General features: G+C 40.8%; 2 protein-coding genes across 2 annotated transcripts; one reads left to right on the top strand and one right to left on the bottom strand.

The window, feature by feature from the left end:
• The first annotated feature begins 19,004 nt into the window (after positions 1 to 19,004).
• Positions 19,005 to 19,465, top strand: LOC133791948 (uncharacterized). The gene is made up of 2 exons (XM_062229856.1): positions 19,005 to 19,145; positions 19,217 to 19,465. Exons 1-2 carry the CDS (start codon positions 19,005 to 19,007, stop codon positions 19,463 to 19,465), a joined length of 390 nt encoding a protein of 129 aa, XP_062085840.1.
• A 528-nt stretch (positions 19,466 to 19,993) lies between these two features.
• LOC133791949 (uncharacterized) lies at positions 19,994 to 21,017 on the bottom strand. The gene is made up of 3 exons (XM_062229857.1): positions 20,411 to 21,017; positions 20,152 to 20,273; positions 19,994 to 20,059 (listed from the first exon to the last, which is right to left on the bottom strand). The coding sequence occupies exons 1-3, from the start codon at positions 21,015 to 21,017 to the stop codon at positions 19,994 to 19,996; spliced, it is 795 nt and encodes a 264-aa protein (XP_062085841.1).
• Between the last annotated feature and the right edge of the window lie 223 nt (positions 21,018 to 21,240).

A 21,240-nucleotide genomic window follows, 5' to 3' on the forward strand; every position in this document is an offset into this window, starting at 1 on the left:
GACTCGAGCGGGGATAGAGTTAGTGGTGGGTCGGTTGGCCAATATCACTTTACATTCTACTCTCTTGGAGAGAATCAAGTAGAGACAATTAGATGATCCAAAGTTGGGGCAGGTTAAAGAATACGTCTTAGCTGGAGTAGCTAAGGACTATTCGGTGTCAAGTATGGGTTAATTGAGGTATAAAGGTCGGATTTGTGTTCCGATGGACACCGAGATTAGACGAGAGATTTTGGATGAATCTCACACCAACCCGTATTCTCTTCATCCAGGCACCACGAAGATGCACCAGGACATGAGAGTATTATATTGGTGGCCTAGGATGAAGAGGGATGTGACAGAGTATGTAGCGAGGTGCCTGACCTGTCAGCAGGTCAAGGCTAAGCATCATAGGCTGGCAGGACTGTTACAACCTCTGGAGATCCCAGAGTGGAAGTGAGAAGATATCACGATGGATTTCGTGGTAGGCTTGCCTAGGACAGTGGGCCAGCACAATTCTATTTGGGTCATTGTGGATCGATACATGAAGTCAGCTCATTTTCTACCAGTGAGGACGAATTACCAGTTGACCAGTATGCAGATCTCAATGTGAGAGAGATAGTTTGCCTTCATGGGACGCCAAGGTCTATCATGTCTGATAGGGACCATATTTTTACTTCCAAGTTTTGGGGGAGTTTGTAGAGGTCGATGGGTACACAGTTGAAGTTCGGCATAGCTTATCATCCTCAGACTGATGGCCAGTCTGAGAGAACTATTCAGATATTGGAGGACATGCTGAGAGCGTGTACTTTAGACTTTGAAGGGTCCTGGAATAAGTATTTGCCTCTGATAGAATTTTCTTATAACAACAGTTATCAGTCTACCATCAGAGTGGCACCTTATGAGATGCTATATGGTAGGAAGTGCAGATCGCCCATTCACTGGAATGAGATAGGTGAGAGGAAATATTTAGGTTCGAATGTTGTTCAGAGGACCACTAAGGCTATCGAGAAGATTAGAGCTCGGATGTTCGCTTCTCAGAGTAGGCAGAAGAGCTATTATGACCTGAGGCGGATGAAGGTAGAGTTCCGGGTGGGAGACTATGTCTTCCTTAGGGTTTCACCTCTAAGAGGGGTGAAGAGGTTTGGGAAGAAAGGCAAGCTAAGCCCTAGGTTCATAGGACCGTTTGAGATCCTGAAGAGGATCGGGCAGGTGGCCTACAGGTTGGCGTTACCCCTTGCACTTTCTAGTGTGCATAATGTATTCCATATTTCCATGTTGAGGAAGTATGTGTCAGATGGAACTCATGTACTGAGTTATGAGGATTTGGAATTGGAGGTAGACTTGTCCTATGAGGAGCAACCAGTTCAGATTCTTGACAGGAAGGACTAGGTCTTGAGGAATAAGACTATACCTTTGGTTAAGGTATTATGGAGTAACAGCAGGGTCGAGGAAGCGACCTAGGAGCTGGAGGCAGATATGCGAGCTCAGTTTCCCGAGCTGTTCAAGTAAAATTTCGAGGATGAAATTTTTGTAAGGAGGAGATAGTTGTAACGTCCCAAAATTTCCTAATAAGGCTCAAGGCCTTGATTAGGGGGCCGGGATGGAAATATATGGAATTACGTGTTTAATTGTTATATTAGTTGTAAATATGTGAATTATGTGATACTATGATTAAATGCGCATATTTAGGGATATTAAATATGCATGTGGGTCGCTTCTTATTAGAAAGGCGACTTTGGTAATTTGGCCCGTTGCTTGCATAAATGTGTATCTGTGTGCATATATGTGATATATGTGAGAGACCACATTATTATGTGGGATTATTTGAACTATTCGGAACGAGGCAATTCTAGGGAGCAAGTTAGCAGGAAAGTCACAACGGGACCCAATACCCGACTCGGGAGAGTCAAGGGGTATTTTGGTTATTAGATATTTAATTGGTTATCGGGTTATGGAAATAAATAATTGGAGATATATTTGAAATTAGAGTGTTTAGGGGGGAATATTGGGGAAATTTATCATTTTGCCCTCGAAGATGTTTTTGGTACCCCGAGCCTTGGGATTAACTTAAGTGACTTAAGTTAGGTAAGACAAAAGATAGGAAACACTTAGAAGCTCTATCTGAAACTGACTCTCCCTCTCCAATTACTCTCTTCTTTTTCTCTAAAGAAGCTCTTCAAAGCTAACCATTGAACCAAGGGATTTTTGGTCTAGGTTCACAAGAATTGGAGCTCTAGACTTGGAGATTAGCTCAATATTAGCTTGTGGATTCAAACAGAGATTGAGGTAAGCTTTGAATTATGGTTTTAGCATTTAAATTCTGAGTTTTCATGGCTGGTTTTAAGTGTTCTTGAGCTCTTAAAGTTCAAATATTTAATTGGTGGCTTAGTGAGTTTTGGGACTAGTTTTCTGTTGGGTTTTGTTGTTGGGAGCATATTTGAGTTGTTGTGTTGATTTAATTGTGTTTTTGGGATGATTTTGGGTCAAATTGGATGAGATTTGGTTGTTGAAATGGAGGTTTTTTGGGTTCGAAAGGGTCAGGCTGCGACTCTGTTCTTGGTATGTTATGGCCCTCTAGAACAGATGGGAGCCAGGGATGAGGGCGGGCCGCGGTGCCACTATGGTTGGGCCGTGGGGCATGTCGGCTGGTTGGACCTCTGGTTGGAGCCAGGCCGCAGCATAGGGCTACAGCTCTTAAGGGGTTTTGGACCCCTAGAAGGTTTTGAGCATGGGAACTCAACCTTAAGGGATCAGGATTGTTTCCACTACCCTGTTTGGTGGAACCCGAGGTCTAGGAGGCTAGGACTTGGTCTGGAAGCCTTTGATCACTCGATATTAATAGAATCCTATTTTATGGTTGTGACTTAGGGTATCGCTAAGGGCTCGGAACCAGGATCGTGCTCGAGGGTCGTTCTTATTTACGCTTGCTTGGACCTAAGGTAAGAAAACTGTACCCAGACGTGTTGTATGTAATTAGGTCTTGGCTCATCTGTTGTATATTAATATGATTAGGGCTTGGGCCCCAAGATTGATTATGTTAGGTTATTGTTTTAAATGCTTGTTGTTAGATGTCTAAGTGCTTATATCCGTTACATGAATTCTATGGTTAGGGCATGTGGCCTCATTATATGAATATGCTTAGTATTATGAAAATAGTTATCCAATGGGATTATATGACTAGCATGAATATGTGCTTAATTTGTTGGGATGTGCCTATCCACGTCTGTTTCTTATAAGTAAGGTATGTAATCCTGGATCATGGCTTGACTTATGAGTCAAGGACGACAATAGCGCACTGTGCGCTGGTTGCAAGGCATTGGCCTAAATCAGCAACATACTATTACGTTGATCGACTCTAAGGTTGAAGATGAACCATGGGGGTTGGGCTAGCTCTATGGCTAGTGAGACAGAGCTAAGGTCGAGGCCCCAGGTGATTCTATGGTCACATAGCTAAGGCATAGGCCCGAGAGTTGGCTTAAAAGCCAACTAAATAGGGCAACGACCCAGGTCGATCCAATGATCATGTGTTTGAACTAAATGACATTGGATATGAATTAATGTTGTTGACTATTGTTGAATGGTTATCTAAAGTTATATTCTTGTTGTTATACGTTTTTTTTTTCTTGTTGAGCCTCGGCTCACGGGTGCTTTGTGGTGCAGGTAAGGAAAAAGAGAAAGCTTGACCAGCCATGAGTTGGAGAGCTTCGATGGCGGTGTGTACATATGCGGCTACTCGACCATCATGGCCGGGGTTATCTCAGAGGAACTAAGGTTACAACCCTGTATTGCCGCTTAGGTCGGCTAATGTAACTTTTGTTATGTGTTTACTCTTTTTAACCGTTGAATTGTAATATTTTGGGATCCCATGTTATGTAACACTTTTGAAATAAAAGTCAATGGTTCTTGACCAAAATTTTTAACCTTAACCCTTGTCACTAACCTTAGTTACACGTTTTAAGCCAAATGTCTTGATTAGCAGATCTGACACAATTTTAAGTACACAGTGTAACAGTCCTGGATTAGGAAGGTGTTCCACCACTACTAAGCTACCTGTGAGAGGCAAACACATGGGCCCGAGCTCATGTATCCCTAAATCTCGCCTAATCAAATCCTCGGGTACGGGTAATGAGGCACAAGATGAGGCCTCAGCGATCTCGTTAGGAGGAGGTAAAGTTGTGCTCTACCCATTTATGTGGTCTCCCTCTCTTCTTAAATATGAATCCAATGTAATGGTTCTTTTTTAAGACCCCAGGAATAACTTCCTGGCCTGGTCGAGGGTAGACCTTAAAGTCCATAGGTTTGATAGTTGGTTAGGACAATACCAAACAATGTATAGTTTAAACGAGATTGGGATTGGGTAGCTATGTATTATGGTACAAATGACTATAGGGACCTTTCGAGGATGTCCCCTACTTTTAGGGAGGGGACTCCAGTGGCCTCGTCAGAATATAGGGGAATTGCTTGGTCCCCGATTTCGAGCTCAAATGAGTCCTCCAGTTAGGTTCCTGATACTTAGACATTTTTAACATGTGTATAATTTTTCTTTTCTCGGCTTAACTGTTCTCCTTTGTTCTTTTCAAGTGAGATGGATTCCGACTTGGACAACATTCTAGGGCGGCCTCCTAAGGCTAGAGGTAGCAAGCGGGGATGTGCCACCTCAAAGAAGGGCAGTCCTCCACTGAAGGCTGCGAAGATGGTTGAGGACCCTCTCCTGGCGACCTCGAAGGTCATCTCTAATGAGCCCAAGGTACAAACTCCCGATGCTACAAGCATGATTGAGGACACCACTCCCATGACCTCGAAAGCCACCACGAACGAGCCCCCGACCACTATGTCATCTCCTCAAAGAAAAAAGACTCCACCTCCTCCTCCTCTAGTACCTGCTGGGGATAAAGGTAAAAAGGTTGTGGACCCTTTGGTTCCGAAGCCTGTGGGCACCCCGACCGTGGTCCGACAGTTTGTGGCCTCATCCCACGTGTGGGAATATCCTCTGGCAAACGTGGCAGAGACCCTAGGGGCCGATCTATGCTCAGACCTATTCTCTCGGGCAGGCCAATCTTGTAGCAACCTCGACGCCAATGTATGGTGATTTTTGAGGGGGGGAAACCCCACAAGCCTCATTGACCAGACTATGGAGCTTGAGGTTTCGGTAAGTTTGTTTCATTTGACTTACTTTCTTGGTTGCCTGTTAATTTTCTAACTATTGTAAAACCTTGTGTTTCAGACCCTTCTTGGTATCCTACGCCAAAGCTCTCTCTTCTCCTCGAAAATGGTGGTGGCTGAGACACTAGTTTATGACACAAACCAGGCTCGAATCCGTGCTGAGGATGATTTGAAGGAGGCCAATGGAGCCCAGGGAAAATCTAAGGAGGCATGAGCCTGAGCTGAGGCATCACTTCAAGAGGTTAAAGAGGCCCAAGCTAAGTCCGAGGATGCCCTCAAAGTTATCCAGGCCAAACTCGCCTCCTCTGAGGCTAATGTCAACAACCTAAAGGCAAAGCAAGACACCAAGATGGAAAATTTCGACGCTGCTAGGGCCAAGATCGATCACTTAAAGGCGGAGACGAATGCTACCAAGGCCGACACTGAACGCCTGAAAAAGGAAAAGAATTCCGCCTTCGAGATCCTCAAGGATGAGAAGAAGCGCATGCTCGAGGAGTTCAAGGCCAAGAAGGATTGGGATACAGACCGGGCTAAGTTACTCAAAACATTTACGCATATTGTCTACCTTGGATGCTTTTTCCTTTATCTCGTGCTTACATTTCTTGCTCTGAATATTTACACATTGTCCATGAAGTGCTATATTTGTTTATCTATACAAATATTTGTTGGGCTTAAGCTCAAACTTCGACGTATTCATACATGGTTCATTCGATTGCCCTTTTTCGACTTCGTTATTATCAAGGTCGAATATTACTTTTACCACACACTTTTTTTTTAAAAAAAGTACTTAGTGGCATGTAACCTCGTTAGTCTAGTTATATTTTGCTTTTCCATAGTAACTTTTCCTCATCCTCAAATATGGTCTCAAGGTTGTAAGATTGAAACTTATTTACAAAAATTTCCAGTCGTCTTGACTCATGATTTTTGTTGGTTTATCTAGAATTCCAACTTTTGATCATGTTGATTAGGGTTTGCTAGTTTGTTCCAGACTCATTTAATCCGTGTTTGGTTAATAATCCATACACTACTATTAGAGTTTATTTTTATTGATGTTATGTTTTTTCGAGTTCATGGTATGGTTGTATACCACTTATGCTTCCTTAATATCCTATGATTGTGATCTTAGGTTATTGAATTTTGAGAGCTTGCAAAAAGTATAACAATAAAAATACAAAATTTGAATAAAATTCAGTGTTTTATTGATGAAAAGAAAAAATTAAATACAAGCTGGATTAAAATGAATAAACATCGTTCCTACATTACTGATAATAAGGTCATAGATGTTCACCATTTCAAGCTCGCGCGACCAAATATCCATTCAATATCGCTAGTTTATAAACACCAGGTCAAATGATGGACTCGATTTGGTAAGGCCCTTCCCAATTAGGGTCAAGCACCCTTGCAGATGGGTGACGTGTGGCCAAAAACACGAGTCTGAGCACCAACTCTCCCAATCTAAATTTCCTGTCTCAAACCCTCTTGTTGAAATATCTGGTAGCCCTCTGTTGGTATGCAACATTTCTTATTTGGGCTTCATCTCGTCTTTCTTCAATTAGGTCTAAGCTTTCTTCGAGCAGGTATTGGTTCGAGGTTTGGTTGTATGCCTCGCGTCTTATGGTTGAGATTTTGACCTCATTAGGTAACATAGCCTCGCAACCATAAGACAAGGAGAACGGGGTATGTCCCGTTGAGATCCGTGCTGTCGTTCTGTACACCCATAGGACTTATGGTAGTTCCTCTGGCCATCTTCCTTTAGCTTCTTCCAGCATTCTCTTGATAGAACTCTTTAGAGTTTTATTCACTGCTTTGACTTGGCCATTTGCCTGTGGATGGGACACAGAGGAAAAACTTTTAATTATCCCATTCTTTTCACAAAAATATGTGAATAGGTCGCTGTCGAATTGGGTCCTGTTATCTGATACGATCTTTCTGGGCATCTCGTACCTACAGATTATATTCTTCACTACGAAATCCATAACTTTTTTTGAGGTGATAGTAGCTAGAGGTTCAACTCCGTTCCACTTTGTGAAATAATCAACTGCGACTACAACATATTTTACTCCTCCTTTTCTGGTTAGCAAGGAACTTATGAGGTCGATTCCCTATACCGTGAATGGCCACGGAGAGCTCATCATGGTAAGCTCTGTGGGTGGAGCTCGCGGTATCAAAGCAAACTGTTGACATTTGTCACAACGCTTAACATATTAGAACGAGTCTGCTTTAATTGTAGGCTAGAAGTATCCTTGCCTAATCACCTTTTTCGACAGGCTATGCCCCCTAGTGTGATCTCCACAAAATCCTTCATGGATTTCTTCTAAAATATTCTTTGTCTCGGGCGGAGTTACACACCTTAGTAGTGGCATGGAATACCCTCTTTTGTACAACCTTCCTTCTAAGATGGTGTATCTTGGTATTCTGTACATAAGTTTCATGGTCTTATTCTGGTCTGCTGGAAGACTTTCGGTTTCGAGGTAGTCAATTATGGGGGTCATCCAGGTAGGTTGTGAGTCAATCATGTTGACAACTTCTTCCTCGGGCTCGGTTATACTTGGGACCGGTAAGAACTCAACCAGGACCACGTTGAGTGTGTCAACCTCTTTTGTCGAGGCGAGCCTAGCCAGTGCGTCCGCATTTGAGCTTTGCTCCTGTGGAACTTGTTTTATGGAATAGAATTCAAATTCCTCGAACGACGCCTTAGCTTTCTCCAAATAGGATGTCATTCCTGATATTCACCAAGGACCTAATTAACGACTAATTGGGAATCACTATAGTAGTGAATGGCCTTTGCCTTGAGCTCGGAAGCTATCCAGAGACCTGCCAATAATGCTTCATACTCAACCTCGTTATTTGACTCTTTAAAGACAAATCGTAAAACTGAATGAAAACGATTTCCCGTCGGAGTGATCAAAATGATTCCTGCCCCGACCGTTCTCATTAGAAGATCCATCGACGTAAAGTCTCCATAGCTCGTGGGTTGGGGTTATGACTTCCTTGTTGGTGATTCCCATACATTCAAAAATGAAATCTAATATGGCTTCCCCTTTGATCGTCGTTCTTGGATGATAGGTGATCTCGAATTGCTCGAGTTCGACAACTCATTTTTAATAATCTCTTGGAGGCCTTAGGCTTGTATAATACTTGCCTTAATGGCTGATCAGTTAATACATGTATAGGATGCGCTTGGAAATAGGGTCAAAGCTTTCGAGATGCATGTATCAGGCACAAAGCCAGCTTTTCCATTAACGGATATCTCAACTCTGCCCTCAGTAACCTTTTACTAACATAGTAAACAAGTTTTTGCACTTTCTTATCCTCTCGAACAAGTACTGCGCTGATGGCATGTTTGGTTGTGGCAAGGTATAAGTACAATACTTCCCCCATGATTGGCTTGGATAAGATTGGTGGCTTGGCAAGGTGCTTCTTAAGATTTTAAAACGCGAGTTCACACTCGTCCGACCATTCAATTTTCTTGCCCCCTCTCAAAACGTTAAAGAATGGGAGGCACCGGTTTGTAGATTTTGAGATGAACCTACTTAAGGCCGCCATTTGTCTAGTTAGGCTCTAGACATCTTTATGCTTTCGAGATGAGGGCATATCGATTAACGCCTTAATCTTATCGGGATTTGCCTCCATGCCCCGAGCATTCACTATGAATCCGAGAAACTTTCCCTAGGATACTCCGAATGAGCATTTATGCAGGTTCAGTCTCATGTTGTACTTTCGGAGCACATCAAAGCATTCATCGAGGTCGTCCACATGGTTATAGTTATGCTTGGATTTGACTAGCATATCGTCCACATAAACCTCCATGTTATTCCCTATTTGTTCAGTAAACATCCTATTCACCAATCTTTGGTATGTGGCTCCTGCGTTCTTGAGCCCGAAAGGCATTACATTGTAGCAATACAAACCTTTATCGGTCATGAAACTCGTATTTTCTTGGTCAGGTGCATGCATGGATATATGGTTATATCCAGAGTATGCATCCATGAATGACATGATGTCGTGACATGTAGTGGCATCTACGAGCTGATCGATTCAAGGCAAGGGAAAGCAATCCTTTGGACATGCCTTATTGAGGTCTAAATAATCAATGCAAGTTCGCCACTTGCCATTGAGCTTCGAAACTAACACGGGATTGGCAATCCAATCAGGGTAGAAAGCATCTCAAATAAACCAATACACCTTCAGTCTTTCGACCTCTTCTTTCAGGGCTTTCTTCCTGTCATCATCCAGGAGCCTTCTTTTTTGTTGCTTTGAAGGGAAGCTTTTTTCTATGTTGAGTGCATGGCTTATAATATTTGGGCTAATTCCCACCATATCCGAGTTCGACCATGTAAAAAAATCTTGATTTTCCCTCACGAAGCGAATTAGTTGCTATCTCGCGTCGTCAGGGTGGTTCTTCCCTATTTTTACCACCTTAGTGGTATCCTTTACATCGAATTCTACTTCTTCTAGCTCTTTTGTAATGTCCCAAATTACCTAATAAGGCTTAGGGGCTTGATTAGGGGGCCATGATGGAAATTTATGGAAATTATGTGATTATGTGATATATATGTGTATTAATATGTGATTATGCAAGTTATATTATAATATGACTTGATATGCATGTGTTTGGTGTATTAAATATGCATGTGGGCCCATTTCTGATTAAAAGGGAAATTTTAGTAATTTGACCCGTTATGAGTATATTTGGTGTATATGTGATATATGTGTGGGACCACATTATTATTTGGATATATTTAGGTTACATGGCAAGAGACGATCCTAGGGAGCAAGCTAGTGGGAAAGTCAAAACAGGACCCATACTTGACTCAGTGTAAGTCAAGGGGTATATTGGGTATTTAATATATTACCATGTTATTGGGTAATGGGAATGATTACTTAATGATATATTGGGAGTTAGTGAGATCAAGAGGAAATTCTAGGAATTTTGACTATTTTACCCTTAGGGGCGTATTTGAGACCTCGAGCATTTGGATTAGCTTGAGGTTACTTAAGCTCGAAGTAACCTGTCAGAAATAAAAAAAAAAAGAGCATTCAGTACGTTCTCTCTCTCTCGTTATCCATTTTTACCATTCGACGCATTTTTTAAGGAAACTCAACTTTTAGGACTCGAATTCAAGCAAGGATCGAGTCATAACAATTCTAGGAAAGATTAGAAGCTTATTAGCCAGATGATTTAGCGAGAAACGACATAATCAGAGGTAATTTAAGCTTTGAATTTCTGAGTTTCTGTTTCTTGAAATTTCTTAAGTTTTGAATTTGGATTTTACGTTTTGAAGATTTTTTGAATGATTTAAAGCTTGGGTTTTGAAGATTTTTTGCCATTGAGATGATTGGGAACTTTGTTTTTAGGATTTGGGTATGTTTGGATAAGTTTTTGGAAGTATTTAAAGTGGGAAAATCAGAGTTTTTGGGTTGTGTTCGTGGTTGGGTCGCGACCCTTTTATTGTGTGCCGCGACCCAGGCTTAAAAAAAAAGTGGTTTTGGATGTTGGGGGCACCTTGGGTAGCAGCCCCTTTTTGGCAGGTCGTGGCCCACGACGCAGACAGAGAAGGGGTTAGTCCCTGTTCTTGAGCAGGCCGCGACTCAGGTTTTTGGGGTCGTGGCCCAAAAGGGCAGAAATGGCCAAAATGGGTTTTTAGTCATGGGAACTTAAACCTAAGGGTTCGAGATTGATCCTACTACCCGATTTGGTAGGATTCGACGTCCCGGAGGCTAGGAATCAGTCTGAAAGCCTGTGTTTACTCGTTTTTTATGGGATTTTATTTATGGTTGTGACTAGGTTATCGCTAGGGATTCAGAATTAGGATCGTCTATTAGTAACCTGTGCTTGGACCAAAGGTAAGAAAACTGCATCCAATATGTGATACATGTGATTATGGCATGGCCTAAATGTTGAATATAGAATTGATTAAAGCTTGAGTCTCTGTAAATGTGCATGATTATTATTATGCTTGTGATTCCGAATTGTTGAACAGGAACATGAATAGGGCCTGAACACCTGAGTATGTGCATGATTATGATTATTGATTAAGCATGTTGAATGCTTTGTATCTTGATATTTGACATAAGATATATGCATGTTTGCATTATCTTATTGAGAAAGGCTTGACTTATTAGTCAAGGACGGTAAAAGTGCGCTGAGTGCTGGTCGTTATGGTTATGCTTAACTAGGAGCGCATCATACGCTTTACCGACCTATTGGTCGAGAAAAAATCAGCGCCAGGTACGCTAGATCAGCTCAAAAGCTGGTTATATAGAGGATAGGGCAATGGGCCCCAGGGTGATTTCTTAGTCCCATTTCCTAGGGCTGGGCTCTAGCATTGACTTATTAGTCAAGGATGGGCTTAGCACATTGAGTGCTGGTCGTAAAGCATTGACTTATTAGTCAAGGACGGCATTAGCACGTGGAATGTTGGTTAGCGCTAGGTACGCTTGTACATAGGATAGGGCTAAGGGACCCAGGCTTATTAGTCCCATATCCGCATTGACTTATTATTCAAGGACGACATTAGCACGGTGAGTGCTGGTCGTAAAGCATTGACTTATTAGTCAAGAACGACATTAGCACGGGGAGTGTTGGTCGTAAAGCATTGACTTATTAGTCAAGGATGACATTAGCACACTAAGTGCTGGCCATAAGGCATTGAATTATCAGTTAAGCATTGCAATAGCGCGGAGCGCTGGTCCATATGCTTTAGCCTAACCAGGAGCGCATCATACGCTTGACCGATCTATTGGTCGGAGAAAACTTTGCAACGAGTACGCTAGATCAGCTCCAAAGCTTGTTATACAAAGGACAGGGCAAAGGACCCCATGTTGACTCTATGGTCATCTATTCAGGGCAGAGGACCCCGAGTTGGCTCTATGGTCATTTAATTAGGGTTGCAAGCCCCAGAATGAGTCAATAATCATTTATTTGTACCTGTATGCATGCATGAGTAGGGTTATCACTGCTAGGCATGCTTATTATGATTTGGTAACATGTTATTAATTGCTTATGAGCATGTTTAAGTTTTCTTGATAAGCCTCGGCTCATGGGTTCTATGTGGTGCAGGAAAAGGGAAAAGAAAGTTGGATCATCCTTGAGTTGGGGAGCTTAGGTGACGATGTGTACATATGCGGCTGCTCGACCACCACGGCCAAGGGTTTAAAGATGAACTAGGGTCAAACCCTATTTTGTCGCTTAGGTTAGTAGGTTGTAACTCTTTTATTGTAATTAACATTTTAAATATATTTTGGGATCCCATGTATACAATAAACGTTTGTACCTTTGACCAAAATTTTTAACCCTAAACCATTAATCACGTTTAGTTACACGATTATGGCCAAGTGACTCATTTAGCGAGTTTAACACTATTTAAAATACACAGTGTAACTGTCTCTGGGTAGTAGGGCATTACATCTTCTATTGGTCCGAGATCGGCCCTATCCTCTTCTACTCTAGGGTCAATTTCTTCTTCGATTTTGAAGACAGACCCACTTATTGCCTGGATAATAACAAGTGCCTGGGAACTTGTTTGGACCTTCCCTCTCATGGAAATGTTATAACATTCCTGAGCGCCCAGCTGGTCTCTCTTCAGTGTCCCAATGCCACTAGAAGTCGGGAACTTGATGGCCAAGTACCTGACAGATGATACTACCCCCAGTCCAATCAGGGCTGGTCTCTCGAGTAGTACATTTTAGGCCGATGGGGTTTCCACCACTATAAACTTCATGATCTTGGTTACCGAGACTAGATAGTCTCCCAAGGTTACTGGGAGTTTGATGGAACTCGTACTGGCTGTCCCTTCTCTTGAGAATCCATACAACATTGTTGCATAGGCTTTCAGGTCTCGAATCGTGAGTCCTATCTTTTCTAAAGTGGCCTTATACAGGATGTTGACCGAACTCTCGTTATCAATAAGGACCCAGCGCAACCTTTTATTGGCGAGTTGAAGTGTGATGACCAGAGGGTCATTGTGGGGAAACTAGACGTGCGATGCATCCTCTTCTGTGAAAGTGATGGGTTGAGTTTTAACCCTTTGGTGTTTTGGAGCTTGTGGTTTAGGTTCATAGGGAGATCTGTCTCTCGTCTTGAGCTCGTTGACATCTCTTTTCTGGGAATTTCTACCCAACCCAGCGAGGTGTGGTCCTTTGAAAATGGTTACCACATCCTCCCCATCTATTGGGGGAGGTCAGTCATCCTCCCTCGCTTGCGTGGTCGCGTTCTGCTGGACAGGTTGTGCAGGAGCTGCCCTCTGTCCAATTGATGCTTGGGCCGAATTTCTGTTTCTTACATATTGCCCAAAATATTCTCTCGAGATCAGACTTTCGATCACGTCCTTCAATTTTATGCACTCATCGGTGGTATGCCCAATGGCTCTATGGAATCTGCAGTACTTCCTGGTGTCTCTTTTTATTTTTTATTTCGCATCGGGTCAGGTCGTCTAAATGGAACCTGATTTTCATTTGCGATTAATATGTTTTCCTGAGTTTCCATAAGCTCGATATAAACCATGTAAATGGAGAAATATTTATCCCCTTTTTTCTTCTTCCCCTCGTCCACCTTCGAGTTGTTCCCTTCATTTTTCTTTCTCTTTGAAGGGTTGTCTCCTGAGGGCTGCAACGTTGAGGGGGTAGCCGAGGTCGAGGCTGAGTTGACATTCATCGTTGTAGTTATAACAGGCTGAAGGGTCAGTTTTAATGCTGACCTCGCCTTTTCTACATTGACGAATCTCCGAGCCCTTTTATTGAACTCAGTTATTATACTTATAGGTTTCCTTTGCATACATCCCAAAGGGGACTTCTTGGTAATATCCCAGCTCGAACTGCCATAAGATGATCACTGTCATCGAAATTATGGGCCCGTGCCACCTCTATGTTAAACCTTGCCAGGTAGCTCTTGAACGACTCTCCCAGCTGCTGTCTAACATTAGTTAAGGCTGAGGTTTCGGGTTTGACACCTACCATGGCTTTGAATTGTTTCTTGAACTCTTTAGCTAATTGTTCCCAAGACAAGATCGAATGCCTTCAAAACTTGTTGAATTAGTTTTTTGCTGGTCCTGTTAACGTGGTTTGGAATAGCATGCACCTGAGCTCATAACCGACGTTGCTAGAGCACATCATTGTGTTCAACGTGCTCAGATGGTTGTACGGGTGTGAGTTCCCGTCAAAAGGAGCCACGTGGGGTATCTTAAATCTGTAAGGAAATGGAGTATTCGATATGTGCGGAGCAAAAGGCTCGAGCTCATCATCAGAGTCGTCTGCCTTGTCTTTATTCCTTTCATCTTGAAGGAGTCGGAATGCTCTTTCGAGCTGGTTAATTCTTTCCTGGACCAAGTCCACCGGAGGTTGAGCTTTCACTTGGGGCAGCTGGTTATTGTTAGTAAAAACTCCAGCCCCTGCCCCAGTACATGGTTATATTGATTCTCGTATACTGGCTGCATGTTCTCTTTTCAGCTATTCAAATATGCCTGCAAATCCGGGTTTGAAGGGTTAGCCTGCCCCCAATTTTGATTCAAATGATCACGAAGATCAGGGTTGTTGTTCTCATAATTCCCACTATTCCTGGGCTCAATATTATATACACTCACCGACCTACTGAGGTCCAAACTTCCACTCATGAAACCAACATTTCTCTCTGGTTGTGTGGCTCGATGGTTGCAAGGTGGATCTTCTACTGGCCCCCTCGCTCCAGTCTCTTGTGACCTCGACATGTGACTTCTTGCTGGCTGGGATGCCCTATGTCCTCAGGGAACTTCTTGCTCACCCCCGTGTCCAGGTCGAGCCATGTGGTCCATGTCTCGGCTACCACTCCAAGACAGTCTTTGAGGCGCTCGTTCCCTCGTCTGGTTCCCATTATGAGCTGGCTGGGGTGCCTTTCGAACTGGAGATGGGTGCCTTATTGGCGACTGAGGATGCCTTATTGGAGATGGCGGGGGCCTTCTGTTGTTGGGCTTGGAAGGTCTAGAATTGGCTCGGACTGGCTTCAGGTTATTCCTGACAGGCTTGGGTTATTGTTTCGAGCTATAGAGGGAGCTCGATTATTCCCCGTTCCAATAGTTACACCCACCGTACGATTGCCAGCATCAACATTTTGAGTATTTCTCCCAGGGCGTCCGTTAATGGTATTAACCTTAGGCCTCAGCTGGGTCTTCTGGGCCTTTTGTTCGGCCATTCTAGCAGTCGTACTCCCACTGGGGTGCCCTCTGGTCCTCCGAGGAGGTGCCTATGCCTCGGCGGCTTGCCTAGCCAATTCCTTGTTACGTAGTGTGGCTTCAACTAGTTTTTGGCGTAGTTGGCAATTTTCCAATTCCACAATGGGACCGTACCTCTTGGGATTATAATAAAGATCCTCGTCGGGCCTAGGAGTTCGAGCAGGTGGCTCCCTGGAGTCGGATGATGCGCTTCCTTCATCCGGGCCCTGATTTGCCATAGGTTGCTTCCCAGGCCTTCGCGGGTAGTTTTCAGTCTAAGGAGTTCGTTCCTCAGGGATATGTGGCAATGGTCGTCCACCAGTTCCTAGATTGTTTGTGGCGAGCATTGAAGCTATGCATGAGGTTTCTGATTAAACAATACATAGATTTTCTTAATGCTCTCAACGAAAGCACCAAACTGTTGACGCCATTTTTTGTCAACATGGGCGTGCACAATTTCTTCCTCTTCTTCAAGGGTTAATGTGTTAGTGAGATTACTCAAGAATTATCCATGCCAGTCAACCCAAACAATAAACCTTCCAAATAGAGTAATATACCCAGAACAAAAAATAGCAAACAATCAGACAAGTGCATAATTGAGATTTTGAGACAATACCACCAAGCATAAATGTAAGGGAAAGAGACATACCTGTTGCCAACATCTAAATAAGGTAAATGAAATGATTGCAACTCAAGAGCAAATCCATAGACTAAAATCCTAATTCTAGACTTAATCATGGAGAAATCCACCAGAGAAAGGGAAAAACAAATCTCTGAGAAAAGGATCAAGAAGAATAAGGAGAGAGAAAGAGAGACACGAAAGGAAACTGCAGAGAGAGTAATGGGGAAAAGAAATGAAAAGATAAAAGTTAATGCTTAGGAGATGGAGAGAAGTTAATGCTTGAGGATCTTTGCGGAGGAATAATTAATGTAAACCACCATAAGAAGGATATACCAAATACTTGAATGACACTTGACAAAGATGGTTCCACAAACCCTAGCGGAGGTTCTAGAAGCTCTCTTTGTAATTTATAATAAAATAGTAATTTAAATATTTATTAAAGAACTTATTTTAATACTAGAATGTTAATGTAATGACCCAACTATTCTAGACCTTGAACCATTAATAACTACTATACTTAATCATAAGAAAACGTACATATGAAAACATCATAACTTTATTAGATAGAGAAAAAGGTTTGAATACATAAAAATGTGTTTAGGATATGAGATCCCATTGTTTTAAAAATAAAAACATAACATGGTCTAAATAAATCAATTACAAAACTAAGTGCGGAAAAATACATAGAAAATATGATTTAAAGACTTAAAGACTTCACCCTATAATCGAACTCTCAGTCCATCGATTCCATCCAGCCTCAATACACATCCCCAAGCTGCCAAGAACCTTTCCCGCCGCCATAGCTAATTTCTTGCACATATAAACATAAAGGAATGAGCCTAATGCCCAGCAAGGAAAAATCTAACAACATAAATCATATACATAAAATTCATATCATATGCTAAAAACATGTCATAACACATATACCATAAGCGTATCATAAACATATGTCATATTTACTACAATGGCCATCATATTACTTGGGGCTCGTTTAACTAAGCAAGTCATATGCCAATAAATTTGTGGGGCTTGCTAGCTAAGCAAGTCATGTGCCCAATATAACTTCTTGGGGCTTCCTTATCTAAACAAGTCATATGCCCCAATCATCCATTCTTGGGGCTTGTTATCTTAACAAGTCATATGCCCAATCATAGATTCTCGGGCTTGCTTATCTAAGGAAGTCATGTGCCCAAGCGACTGAAAACATATTCTATATACATATCATAAAATAAACATATCATAACATAAACATAACATAACATATAAGGACATAAAATCTATCATATTTTCCTTACCAATATACCGGGATATGAGAACAATATCGGGACTTTGGAACACTCCTAAAAACCATCATAGAAAGGTGAGTATACTAAAGAAAAATGGATGAAAAGAATGAACGAACTATACTATCAAAAAGATACTTACCAAGAATCTTACGTTCAAGATCTTAGATTCCTAACCAAGAATAGAGAATACAAGTTAGGATTTTGAGTAGAAAAACTATAAGAATAACACAGAAAGGAACTAGAAGAAGGAATACCTTGAATGCTTCTACAACCAAACTACACCTCGAACCGAAATATACTATGAATCTTACTTCCTGAGTGTTTATTAAGCTTATAAGGATAAAGCTTATAACCCCAACCCAAGTGTTTATCACTCTAAAACAACCTAGCAGCTTGCAGACTCTGAACTTAGCTTGATGAATGAATAAATGGTTGGGTACTAGATCCTATTTATAGAGTTCAAGAATGAAAAGATATTTATTTAGCTTGAATAACATAATGGCTTTTTAATTGAAAAATCTTTGAATACTCGTTCAGCAGAGGCTGAAGACTCGGTAAAAAAGATTCTGGACTTAACAAGAGATTAAAGAATAAATTAAGCTCAGTTTCAAAATCATTCAAAAATCATGCACATGAGCCGATATATCGCCTGGGCTAATATACCCGAGGCTCGTCAAGGTGACCGTGCGAAGTTACGTGTTTTTCGTATCCCTGTATGGCGATATATCGCCCCTAGTGCTGCGATATATCGACATACGCTGAATTATTATACACATAATTGCACTTTTTCAGCCTAATTTGAATTGAGTAAACAACATTGACTAAGTCCTCTAACGATTTCAAAGCTGCTTGCAGACCCTAGGATATTCAAATATTACTCTTATTAAATTTATTCCTCAAAATACTTAATTATTCATCAAACATACATATGACAAGTGTCATTTCCTTATTGGGTTTATTTAAACATTATATTATAATAAATATCACTTTCATAATCAGTCATATTAATAAAACCTTAGGTTATAATTAATATTCTTAAACTATATATTAAACTTATAAAATCTACAAGTACTACTACAAGTATCCAACTAAATCGCGGTTTGAACCAAAATCCATAGTCATAAAAATACTACAACTATTACTATTGCTATTGCTATTCTTGGACTCTACATTTAAAACTATCCACAAATTGCACCATAATCAATAAAATGTCCAAGCGATAATTTGTAATTAATATTTTTGCCAAGACGTGCTTGGTAAAAACATCATATTAATTTCTTGTGCAAAGTAAAATTTTAAACATATTCGACCACATGTTAGATATTTAAAAAAATATATTTTAGTAAATTTAGGGTGTCGTCTTTGTAAAATAATATAATTGGTATTTAAATAATTATGCCCATATAATTGAATAAGTTTTCTTTCTTTTTTTCTGAATCTGTATATAATAATTAGAATAAATAGCATTTTTGCCCCCCGAACTATGACCTCTGTATGAAAGTGCCCCCCGAATGATTCGCGATGTTTTAAATTCCCCCCGAACTTTTAACGTTAGTAATTTATGGGCATTCCGTTGCATTCCGTTCAGTTATGCCGTTTATTCAGTGATGTGGCATAATACGTGTATAGTGGTTGAAAAATTGAAAGTAAAATCAATACACCTAAGCCTACCATTATTTTCTTTCCTTTTTCCTCTTCTTCACGATTTTCTTCTCTTCAAACCCTAGGTTTAATTATCCCTTCTGCACTTGTGTTCATCAAGCATCATAAATGGCATATTCTAGGAGAAAAAGGTATGGAGAAGTTCAAGGGAGTCCCCCTCTTTGTCGTTGTGGATGTGAGGCCATACTAGGCATAACGTGGACTGTATACAATTCCGGGAGAAGATTCTATGGCTGCCCAAGATACAAGGTTTGTTGTTTCAATTATTTTTCTTGATTATGATTGGCTTAAACTCCTCTAACTCTGTATTTTATTTACAGAGAAATGAGAGAGATGGTTGTGGCTTTATTCATTGGATAGACCCTCCTAGTGGTGAAAGACATAATTGTGATAATGGGTTGTTTAAAAGAGTAGAGGAGATCGAAGGCAATCTTTTGCAACAACAGATTTTGGTTGAGAAAAGAGATGAACAAGTTGGAAAAATTTTGATGTTGATGGAGGATGTCAAAACTGGTCTCTGTATTTTTGTTGTACTTTTATCTTTTGTTTTGTACTTGGCATTATGGTGAAATGTAATTGTTGTGTTGTTGCTTTAACTGAAAAAATGTAACTGTGTTGAAGAAATGAAGAAAAACATCATTTATGGTATATGTATTTTATTGGATCTTATATATTTGGCAGTATATATATTTGTGATGTATTTTTATTGATTATGAGATATCTAGTAGCATATATAGTTGCTTAATTGTAATGAAATTTGATTGAAAAAAGGTTTCCAATAGCATAATACAACCAGAAAAATAATATAAAAAGTGAGCCAACATTTTCATTCAGTAAACTAGTATCTGGTGTACAAAACGTGATCCTAAATCAGATATACAACCTTGCTCAAGTACATTGGTGATTTACAACCTTTCTCAAGTACATTAGTGATCCTAAAACAAATTTACAACCTTGCTCAAATACATTGAAATGGTATTCAGTGAGCATGGGACTAATAAAAAAAACAAAGACAAAAGCAGACATAGCAATTGACTTTCAGCTCCAAACTTATCCAATACATTGCTTGTCAATCAAAAAATCAGATACCGCCTTGACTAAATATGTTTGGTCCTTGTTGCAACTGTGTTGCTACCTTGCCGGGGTGGGTTGAATGGAACTTGCTACAAAATAAGATAGACAAATTAGGTAGCTTAAATGATAAAAAACATATAACAGAAATTAGTGAGCATTATTTGAAGTTGTTAGGAGATACCTGAGGTGGTGGCATTATTCCTTGTAGAGAACTTACATTTGTTGCTGAACTCACTGAAACATTTTCTGGCTGACTGCTATTTCTAGCATAAGTAATAGGATCAGCTGGGGGGTTGTCTTTTCCTTACCAAAACAAATCTTTTTTATCAATCCAAAAACAAGCAAACATTATCCTTCAAACAAGATGCAAATAATACAATAGTAACTTACCGAATTGAGGTTGTTTCTAGCACAAGTTCTGAAGTTGTGGCCCATTGCACCACAGCCAGAACATCTCATTCTCACATATCTTCGTTTCAATTTCTTGGCTATTGGTGGAGCCAACTCATCAAGTTCAACTCTTCTGCTTTTCTTAGGCCTACCAGGTTGAGTCTTCCCAATTGGCTTAATCATTCCAACCTTGCCACTTCTAGGCCACTCATCTTGATTCCTAATTGGAAAAATTTGCTGAGAGTATGCCTTCATGTAGTATTCCTTGGTATACCATTTCGAGACATATGTCACTGGATCCTCTCTTTTATGCCAAATAGCAGCAACAACATGGCTACATGGAATACCAGTGAGTTCCCATCTTCTACAAGAGCAGACCCAATTTGCCAAATCGACAGAGTACATGCCCCCGTACATGTTCATCACCTGGTACATAAATTCACTCCCTTTGGTGGGAATGTGACTTCCAGCTTCTACCTTGTTCTTTTCAAGAACAGTTGCGACCCTTGGTGCAATGCTAGACTCCCACATTATAACTGAATGCCTATTTTTAGTAAGCCTTTGCATCATGTACATCCTAATACGCTCCAACATCGACAATATTGGTCTATCTCTGGCTGCCAATATTGACTTTGTACCATTGAATCCCTCACACATGTTATTTACAAGTATATCACACTTAGGTTGAGTTCTAAAGTGTGATCTACTCTAGTGATGTGGACCTGCAGCCAATAACCAGTTGTATGCTTCCTCATCAATTGATTTGATCTCCAACATCACAGCTTCGAATCTCCTAATAGTTACCTCTCTTGCAGCTTTCCATAAAAGGTCTTTCAAGGTTTTATCCCTGAAAACTTTGTTGAAATTCTTCTCTAGATGC

Source organism: Humulus lupulus, chromosome 7 (genome assembly GCF_963169125.1).
Source record: "Humulus lupulus chromosome 7, drHumLupu1.1, whole genome shotgun sequence".
NCBI lineage: Eukaryota > Viridiplantae > Streptophyta > Magnoliopsida > Rosales > Cannabaceae > Humulus > Humulus lupulus.

What these genes read in the sequence shown, in the direction of transcription:
- LOC133791948 (XM_062229856.1), top strand. Translation starts at nt 19,005, where the DNA reads ATGGCATATTCTAGGAGAAAAAGGTATGGAGAAGTTCAAGGGAGTCCC. An exon ending in ATGGCTGCCCAAGATACAAG is followed by an intron (nt 19,146 to 19,216) that starts GTTTGTTGTTTC and finishes TTTTATTTACAG; the next exon opens with AGAAATGAGAGAGATGGTTG.
- LOC133791949 (XM_062229857.1), bottom strand. Translation starts at nt 21,017, where the DNA reads ATGTGTGAGGGATTCAATGGTACAAAGTCAATATTGGCAGCCAGAGAT. An exon ending in AATGAGATGTTCTGGCTGTG is followed by an intron (nt 20,274 to 20,410) that starts GTGCAATGGGCC and finishes TGTTTTGGTAAG; the next exon opens with GAAAAGACAACCCCCCAGCT. An exon ending in GAATAATGCCACCACCTCAG is followed by an intron (nt 20,060 to 20,151) that starts GTATCTCCTAAC and finishes CTTATTTTGTAG; the next exon opens with CAAGTTCCATTCAACCCACC.